Source organism: Euphorbia lathyris, chromosome 10 (genome assembly GCF_963576675.1).
Source record: "Euphorbia lathyris chromosome 10, ddEupLath1.1, whole genome shotgun sequence".
NCBI lineage: Eukaryota > Viridiplantae > Streptophyta > Magnoliopsida > Malpighiales > Euphorbiaceae > Euphorbia > Euphorbia lathyris.
The window spans coordinates 29,733,271-29,743,533 of record NC_088919.1 but is presented as its reverse complement, the minus strand read 5'-3'; the positions used below and the strand labels follow the sequence as shown (position 1 = coordinate 29,743,533).

The following is a 10,263-nucleotide window of genomic DNA, read 5'->3' as shown; positions in this document are numbered from 1 at the left end:
TTTTACATGTTGTATACCAAAGTGGGAGGTCACATAATTCATACATATTAGTGAGACAAATTGAAGGGTATACACTAAAGTGTGAAATGGGGTAAAAATTGTACACCATTGGCGAAATTTACCCTAAAATTAAATGTTGATTTATTTGGACTAATGTGTTTGTTAAGTGTATGTTTGATTAAGTGTAATTAAGAAAGAAATATAGACAAATGCCTTAAGCTTGGATCAAAGGCCCAAAGATCAACTACAGCCCAATAGCTAGAAGGATCCAAAAGCAGAAGTCATGCCTCAATGAAGACTGATTTCGGAAGAAAGAAGATCAAGGCATCAGAGACATGATCAACGTTGACTCTGGACCACTGACACTGTATCACCAAATAAGGAAAAAAAAACAAAAGATCCAAACAGCTTGTCCACTGGTCAACTTGGAATCTTTGCCTTATTTCGTTCGACAGTCAGACTGCCTCTGTCAAGACTCAGAAGAATAACCATTGGATGTGTACACTGGCTATTGAGGATGAAAGCGACAAAAGAGCCGTTTCCCTCCAACAGTTATTCTGAATTTCGAAATAACTAGTCTCAAAGTGTCACTATAAAAGCCCCGCCATTTGCGTCATTTGGACTTGATCATCAATGCTGAAATCTAGAGAGAATTATCCTTGAAGTTCCAAAAGCAAAGCAAAAGTTTATGCACATATACTGTATTCATTCATGTAATAGCTCTGAGTTCTTTCATTATGTTCTGAGTAAGAACAAACTATCAATAGCTTAGAAAAGTTTAGAAGCTCTTCTGTTTACTTCGGTTATAAGTGAACATCAAGAGAGGTAGATAGATAGTTGACTGTTAAGTGTAAAGGAAGGTATTTTACAGGGCCTCTGTATCTATTTTAAGGGTTTGTGCTCTACATGTTGGAAAGAGTTCACTAGTGGATTAAAATCCAAAAGAATGTATTATGGGGACTGGATGTAAACAGGAGGCCGAACTAGTATAAATCGCTGTGTAACTATTTCTCCAACCCTTTCCTTTTGACATATTTATACTGCTTGCTTCTATGCTTAAAATATACAGAACTTGTGCTTCTAACTATTGTACTCAATAGCGTGTTTAACAAAGTCACACAGAGGCTACTCCAGTTAAGTGGCCTAGTGTTTTAAACGTTCAGAAGCAGAATCAAGCTTTGTTCATATTTAACGTAGTAAACAAAGTTTGCCTCTGATTCCGAGCAGCCTTGTGCTATTGAACTAATTCTGTGAGAAATTTTATAAAACCTTAAATTTATCAATAGTTCCATTTACCTTCCATTTGGAACTAGATTCTATCTCACAATGGACCAACATATGTCGTCATTATGTAGGTGGTTTTTTTATATGAAATTATTAAAATAACTTTATGGAAAGAAACAAAAAGTTGAGTGACCTTTTTTAAATTAAATTCAAAATTTAAACCATAGATGAAATTAACCCTTTTTTTCATAATATTTGTCTCATAACAAGGTATCTCGCACGACAGTAATGTTCATATGGACCTTAACAGCTAAATGAATTTGGTCATTCGCCGTTAGATCTAAACTTATTAAATTTAAACTTTAGAATGCTTTAAATCTTAATCATAAGATTCTAACAAATCTAGATTCAACAGTAAATCATCAAATTCTACATGATCATTAAAGTCTATGCAATCAATACCGCTCGTCTGAAATATTTATAATCCTTTCATTCATACATTTAAGGATGAGCTGTTTCTACTAGTTAGCTAAAAACTAACTTGGGAAAGACCCGACATTATTTTTACATCTCTTATAATTTATAAACAAACAAAAAAAAAAAAAAAACACTTGAAAAACTCCGCTATTGACGAGACAATGGTTCCAAAGCAGTTTGATCTGAGATTATCTCATAAAGTCTATACTCGCAATTTGGTGATGCTAGAGTCACCTGTCAAGCTGGTATCTAGATTAATTTCATTAGAATGATATAAACTAATTAGCACATGTTCAAGATGACAACTTGTAACTACTCCTTTCAATCTAAGGTTTAAAAGGATACACTGTAAGAAAAAATCATCTGTTTGAAAATAGTTGTCCTGTTATAATATGAAAGGAAATATAAATATATGGGTAAATAATTTAGGGAAAATTACATAGAAATTCATCTTTTAAAAATGCCTAATACTCCTCCAGCCCTTTTAACTTGTCTAAATTGATCATTTTACCGCATCAACTTATCGAATGTCCTATTTACCCCATTAACTCCATAAAAGTGGTATTTCTCACCCCCTCAACTTATCCATTTATCCCCCCAACTCATAGAATATCCTATTTACCCCATTAACTTCATAAAAGTGGTATTTCTCACCCCCTCAACTTGTCCATTTACCTCCCCAACTCATAGAATGTCCTATTTACCCCTTTTAACTCCTATAAAAGTGGTATTTCTCACCCCTTACAATCCGTCATCGAGGTCTAAATTGATACATTTTTTAAACGTTAAACCTATATTGGTGCTATTTTGTACGTGGAACCTAAATTGATACTTCCCCAAAATCATAGGCTTATTTTGGTACATTTTCCATACATATAATGTCTTTAACTTGTTTATATTAATGTTCTTGTTTTTTTATCAAAAAAAAAAGTTCTTGTTATTTGTATCTTTTATTCATTCTTCATCTTTTCAACTTTTTTTGCTAGTTAAATTTTGATTATCTAATTATTGCAATACAATATTATTATAATAAACACATGAAGGATCGATATAATTATCAAATTAAAACAAAATAAAAGGTTGATATTAAAAATATATAATTTGAAACTCATTTGAATAAGTGCTATTAATTTTGCACTATAAAGGGGTAAGAAATACCACTTTTATGGAGTTAAGAGGATAAATATGACCATAAGGGGTGAGAAATACCACTTTTATGGAGTTAAGGTGGTAAATAGGACATTCGATGAGTTGAGGAGGGGTAAAATGACTAATTTGGACAAGTTAACGGGGGTGGAAAATAACATTTATATGGAGTTAAGGGGTAAATAGGACATTCGATGAGTTGGAGGGGTAAAATGACCAATTTGAACAAGTTAAGGGGGTTGGAGGAGCATTAGGCCTTTAAAAATTATTTATAACTATGTCAAGTCATAATTTTAGATTATGTCAAACTAGTAAAATCAATACTTTTAATACATTTTAAGGATTATAATTTATAAATTAGAAGTCTAGAATATATTTAGTAGGGTTTATGATTTATGAATTGGAGTCTACAATTTTTAAATTATGATATAAAATCATAATATATAAAGAATAATGATATATTAAGAATTATGTTTGATGATATGACTTAATTGTAATTTTCTACTTAATTATGATACTTATGTATTTGACCCAATAATTTAATACTTCCTACATTATTACTTAATACATTGTTTAGTCATTATATTTTCAATAATACATTACAATATCTTTAACTTTTATTCTACTCAATGATTTAGTTCACCTATTTTAAATGACTGTTTTTTCCTTTACTTATTATGGGTATGAACTTTAACATTTTTATATTCTGATACCTAAAATTTATTTTTCCATCTAAAAACTATTATTTTAAATATTAAAAATACACTTTTTATATTTTTCATTTAAAAAAATATAAAAGCGTATTTTTAAGTGTAAAAATAAATTTAAATTATCAAAATGCAAAATGCTAAAATTTAGGTATAAAAAATGTAATTCAACTTTAATAAGTAAAGAGCAAATCGGTCATTTAAATGGATAGAGGGACTATATTGTTGAGTAGAAGAAAAGTTAAAGACTTTATAATATACAATTGAAAATAAAAGAAATAAACAATGTTTAACAATGTAGGAACTAATAAATCAATTACCCATATACAGGACCGATCCTGAGATTATGGAGGCCTATGAACGAACTATCAAATGTGAGCCCTAATAAATAAGTACAAATAAAAAATAATAAAATTCGGGTTGGGGGATTTGCTTGGTCTAGAGATGCCGGGTACACTTTCCTCCACTCCTGCACCCAGCTTTTAGTTATAAAAAAGAATATTAATCTTTCTTGAGACGTTGATGATCTCAAATGGTTTTTCAAAATTTTAACATTAAAACAATTCTTTCAATAGATACAGACATAGTTAAAAGGATTCGAAAAGCAATTGAAATATTTGAATAGAAATCTGCTGCTTTGACAAACTCAAGAATTTCAAATGTCAAAATCAGTCCTTTTCGCCAAAGCATTTGCAACACTTTCATTTTGAAAAAACATCATCTTCATCAAGATACGAAAAATTATTATAAGAAAATGTAGTCATATGTTTGTGTATTGTGATTGTTTAGACCTATGAATTATATTTATTGTCTTTGCATCTTTTGAGTTTCTAATTTTTATATTTGAAAAAAATATATATTAGGGCCCCTCCCTCATGCCTAAATGTGTGTTTCAAATTGTTTAGGTCTAAAATATTTAAATTTTTATTATTTTTCAAAAAAATATTATTTATGGGCCCCTCCATCCTTTGGGTCCTGAGCAAACGCCCCTCTTGCCCGTGCCCAGGGACAGGCTTGCCCATATATATATTACCTTTAATAAATATTAGGATAAATTCCAAAAAAACCCTTGCAGTTACACTTTTTGTCAATTGCATATCCATGGTTTTTTTTTATCCAAACATGGATTGATGTTTTTTTTACGACCACAAAATGACTGAAATTTTTCATTTTGCTAAAAACAAGATTTTTTTGTTGACAATATTAAAATGACCATTGATTTTTCAGTTGATATTCTAATCAAATTTAATTCTTCAACTTTTTTAATTTTGAGATCATTCAAGTATAGTTTAGAGAGAAAAGAGAAAGTCAATGTTTAGAAAGAAAAAACAACGGAAATTATGATTTTGAAAATAAAAAATTTGATTCCATAGCAAATGTGGTATTAAACAACTTTAATTCTTTGATTTTCTATTTTGAGGTCATTACGGTCATTTTTATAGTGTCAAACTAAAAAATCCTCGTTTTTAACAACACGAAAACCTCAGTCGTCGTTTGGAAAAAAAAACCCACAGACATGAAATTGACAAAAAGTGTAACCACATTGATTTTTTTTTTTGGAATTTACGAGTAAACAACTTCTGATACGATAACACGATTTACAAAAACAATCTGACTAACACACTAAGATTGCCACGATAGTCTTTTTTTGTTGCTTTTATATCGTATAGAATATGTAAATAGCATAGCACGTTTATGACACAATAACTCGAATTGCACCTCTATATAAAACCACATTTAAAATACAATAACCTACTAACCTACCAACTAAATGCTAAAAGGAGTCTAGCCTAAGTTTGATTGGATTAAGTTATTTTCTCCTGAAAGCACAAAGCTTAATTTCCATCACCAAGGTCAAGGTGTGTACTGTCTGGAGACAGATTCCTCCTACCTCGTTTATTACAAGGTATCTCTTGCAGGAATATTCTCTTGTATGCAGCCATAAAATTCCATATCAAACACCAACAATGGTGTTGTAAGTGCCATATATGGCAAATAACAATCCGCATACCAAAAAGAAGTAATCCAAGCCTTTCTGCCAGAAATTCAAAGATGGGCCTAGTAATATAAGGTGAAATGAGGCTGGCAAAACAAACGAGATCAGAGCACATAATGTACTTCCCACAAAAGAAGCAAATTCACCAAAGCCAGGAACAAACGATGCCAAAACTGCCAAAATAACAATCAAAATTGCACGGCTCACATATTTTCTAATCATACCGACTTTTGTTGAACTCCTACACTCGTTATAATAGAGCTTTTGATGCCATCCAATGTTCTCCAGCTTGCTCTCCACAATTTCATGAACTGGGTGTACCATGATGGGAAATGTGAACATTAATCCCAGACACAACCCTATCTGTTCCATCCAATCAAAATCGAAATCAGCCACAGCTAAGAACTGTAAACAAGGTAGCAAGAAATTTTCATTTTCACTTTCTGCACTTATTAGATGCAGTACCAAATCACCACTTGTATGATGACCACGACTGCAAGGATAATCAGTCCAGATGAAAAGAATTTCTTGCGCAAAGTAAATCAGATAAGAACAATTTGCACTCTTGTGTCTAATAATTGATATAAGAAAGCCATTGGTGTGTTGAATGTACAATGTTGGTAGATAGAAAAGATACTATGTTTAATGAATTTACCTCAATTAGGGTTGAACATAAAGCTTTATATATATATATATATATATATATATATATATATATATATATAAAATGGAATACATGAGTTAGAGTTTAACAGATTGACAGTACATAATCGTTATCCGTTAAATTCCAAGTTCCAAGAGATAATTAACAATAATTATCTCCAACAACCCCTTTCAAACCAATGGCGAGCGCGAACCAAAAGACAAGAGCGAAGCATAGCGAACCGAGCTCTTGCAAGCACAACTTGATCATCAATCGGAATGAAGAGAAAACCATATTGTACTTGTGCACAAACAAAATCATAATAATCACACCAAAACTGAATAGACGGGGTAAGAAAAGAAACATAACGCTGTGGCAGCATAGTAGAAAGAGGATAAGGAGGACGTTAAGGGTAATCTTATCCATAGGAGGGGATAAGAAGATGAAGGTATAGAAGTAAGAGGATTAACCTATAATATACTCAATTAGAGTAATGCATCAGAAGATAATGCCCACGTTCATAAGATAGTAGATGAACCATGGAGCTAGAAGCTCCAAAGACTTCAAACGAATCCACCAAGTGGATAAGAACCCTAAGAGAAGTGGATTAAGAATTGAAGAAAAAAAGGACAATGAAGAAATTAGGGTTAGGGTTTATGGAATCGGTGCCATAAAGTTGAATGAAAGAAGAATAAAATAAAGGAAAGAAAGAAACAACATTAGAATTTCTAGTTAGGGTTTGAATTGGGAAGAGGATGGAAACATCAATTTCCTTTAGAAAATAGAAGAAAAGAAAAAAAAAAGACTCAGAATACAATAGAAATTTTTGAAGGACTTAAAAGGATGAAAACACCAAAACTATGGAAAAAGAAAAGAATAAACAAAATTTCAAGTTAAAAATCAAAAGAATAAGATGAAGAAAGAAAAAGGACCAAAACAGAGAAAACCCAAAATTCTCTTTAATATCAAAGTTCATGTCGTTCATCTCTCTACTGCAAAACTCATCTTCCTCCCAATCATCGCCAACAAGAAAACAGGAATTTGGTTAGATTGAAGAAACGCGAACTGGAATTAATCGGACATAACTGGAATTAATCCGACAGAATTGGAATTAATCTGACAGAGCTGAAACTGAATTGTAAACGGGCAGAACTGAAACTGGAATTTAATCGGGCAGAGGGAAGAACACAAACTGGGATAGGTAATTGAAAAACATGAACTGATTGAAGCACTGAGATTGAAAGTCTGAAATGGGACAGAACTAGGATTCGAACTACACAAAGAAGAAACGAAAATTGAACACGAACTGGGACAGAAAATTGAAACATGAACTGATTGAAGAACTGAGATTGAAAGTCTGAACTGGGACACAAGTAGAGATACTATCGAATCAGAAAAGAATTGACAGACAGATAATTAATCTGCAGATTACAGAACAATTTTGAACAGAAGGGAAGAATGATCAGATGATTATTTAATCATTCATATCCAGTGAAAATAAATAAAAGGTTTAAGAGATGGGGGAATGAAGATGTAAAGACGTGATTTGGAGAAGACAATGATAGATTGACAATGCATAAGTGATTAGAATATTTGATGCTTCAAAATTGCAAACAGTAGTGAAGAATTGTTCTAGCTAGGAGGGTGCCGACGGGATTGATAATGGAAGGAATGCTCCTATGTTGCGGTAAAAGTAGAAGACAAGAAATATATGTGAAGGAGGGAGAAAGAAAATCAGCAGCGTCACTGACCGGAGGGACAGATCGGACACCTACGGAGGCCGGATTGTAAGTCGGTTAAGGAAGACGAAGCGGAAACGATAGCTGTGATACCATGTTGAATGTACAATGTTGATAGATAGAAAAGCTACTATGTTTAATGAATTTGTCTCAATTAGGGTTGAGCATAAAGCTTTGTATATATATATATATATACAGTGGAATACATGAGTTAGAGTTTAACTAGGATTGACAATACATAATATAAATAAATATAAACACTAGTTATTTATAGTGGAATACATGAGTTAGAGTTTAACTAGGATTGACAATACATAATATAAATAAATATAAACACTAGTTATTAAATAATTCTAAATAAGCCTAATCGTTATCCATTAAATGCCAAGAGATAATTAACAATAACTATCTCCAACATAGTGAACATAATCTATGTAAAGTTGAGATGTGGACATACATGCATAATGCCTATGCATATGAATCTTTATCCGCTATTTTTATATTTCAGGAGACATGAACACGAATTTAAGATGTGAGGCTGAATGAAAGATTAGGAGATAATGACAAAGTGGACAGATAAGAAGACATATGTTAATACATTACAGAGCAGATGGTATAAAGAACTAGATCCAATTTCTAAGGTTAGCTTTATCACATCATGTACTTTTAAATAGTGAAACAAAAAGCTATAGAAGCAAGCAAGCAGCAATATGTGTAAGCTGTAAAATCGAGGGAGGTTAAAAACTTCATACCTCAACAGCTATGGTACACCAAGTATGGGGCAAATTGAGGGTTATAATATCTTTAGTTTGATCACCATAAGCCATATAACCAGAGAATCCAAACAGCACATAAATAAGGGTAATTCCAGAGAATGCTTTGGCTAATAAACTAGGGAATCTCCCTCTTTCTCTCATTGACGCCTCTAATGCTAGAGTCATACCGAAACCTTCGAAACAAAAAACCGCCATCCCTCCAGCAAATGGCAATCCTCCTATATTAGATGTGATTGCAGTTCTATCACTGAACTTAAATTCGCTGTTTAATACCTTCTCTGCATCCTCTTTCACCACAATTACCATTGCTAATACATTACAAACATCTGCGAAAATGCTAAAGGGGGATAAACCGGATAAAGAATCAATCCAAGAAAGTGCAAGTTCAAGAGGCACTAACAAGAATATAAAGGATGATAAGGTGAGGCTGTGAGTGTGACCACCGAATATGGATGAAAGGTTTTGGCCAATAAACACTAAGTATGCTACTGATCCTCCACACTGGGATGTGAAAATTAGAAATTCTGTTAGGTAACGCCCAAAATTGCCCATACATTTGTAACCTAAATCACCATATGTTTTTGTTTCCTGTGTTAATTCTTCAGCTTCCTGCTTCTCTCTGCATTGAACCTAACGAATAAATCGATTAACGAAAGAGAGCGCAACTTTTCAAATAATTGATTAAAAGAAATATAAAGTAATCTGAAAAATCTGCTTGGGAAAAGTTATTCCTTATAAGTAAAAATGAAACGGATCCATGAATCAATAAAGAACAAAAATCAGAACTCCTAAACCCTTGAATTAGATTTGTAATTCCTAAATAAACAACTGAATCTGCAAGAAATGGCTGCAAAACTAAGGGAATAGAAATAACTATAACAAAGGAAAAGGAAAAGGAAAAATGAAGAGCAGAGACAAACCAGTAAGAGCATACAATAATAGGTGGCAGTTCCGGCAAGAAGAACACCAAGAGAGCCAGCAAACCAACCAGCAACTCGAAAAGTAAAAGGAAGGCCTAAAATACCAGTACCAACTACTGATACAATTATATTACCTAAAGTTTGGATAGCAGAAGCTGTTCCTGTTGGTGACGATGAAGATTCAATAAGGGGAACTGAACAACTCTCCAATTCATTACCCATCTCTTTCTTCTTCCCCTCAAATTTCTTGTTTTCTTATAATTTTGAAGAAAATAAGTTGGTTTTCGAATATCACAATTTACAGTTAGAACTCCATCGTCCCCACACCCCGGAATAATAATAAGCAAAACATAATTTTGAAAATTTTACATTTATATACAGGGGTCTATTATATTATGAATAAATAACCGCTATGAATAAATAACCGCTATAGCAAGTTAGCAAGTTACCTAAATGCATGTTTCTCTCCGTTTTTTTAAGAAGGTTTCTCTCACCACGATAAATTCTTCTTCTTCTTTGCCATCCACGTTATTATGCCTATTGTATGCGGTTCTTTACTAATTTGTGTGCTAATCTTACGCATGGATTCTAAATCCATATCTTTCTTTACGATCTTTTTAAGTTATTTTTTTTAT

General features: G+C 32.4%; 1 protein-coding gene across 1 annotated transcript; it reads right to left on the bottom strand.

Moving 5' to 3' along the window:
• Nucleotides 1-5,151: 5,151 nt before the first annotated feature.
• LOC136209562 (amino acid transporter ANT1) lies at nt 5,152-9,961 on the bottom strand. The gene is made up of 3 exons (XM_066001056.1): nt 9,629-9,961; nt 8,685-9,338; nt 5,152-5,913 (listed from the first exon to the last, which is right to left on the bottom strand). The coding sequence occupies exons 1-3, from the start codon at nt 9,848-9,850 to the stop codon at nt 5,509-5,511; spliced, it is 1,281 nt and encodes a 426-aa protein (XP_065857128.1). The 5' UTR covers nt 9,851-9,961; the 3' UTR covers nt 5,152-5,508.
• Between the last annotated feature and the right edge of the window lie 302 nt (nt 9,962-10,263).

Coding starts and splice junctions, on each gene's coding strand:
- LOC136209562 (XM_066001056.1), bottom strand. CDS start 9,850: ATGGGTAATGAATTGGAGAGTTGTTCAGTTCCCCTTATTGAATCTTCA. Junction 9,339..9,628: donor ATTATTGTATGCTCTTACTG/GTTTGTCTCTGC, acceptor TTTATTCGTTAG/GTTCAATGCAGAGAGAAGCA. Junction 5,914..8,684: donor GGTGTACCATAGCTGTTGAG/GTATGAAGTTTT, acceptor TGGATGGAACAG/ATAGGGTTGTGTCTGGGATT.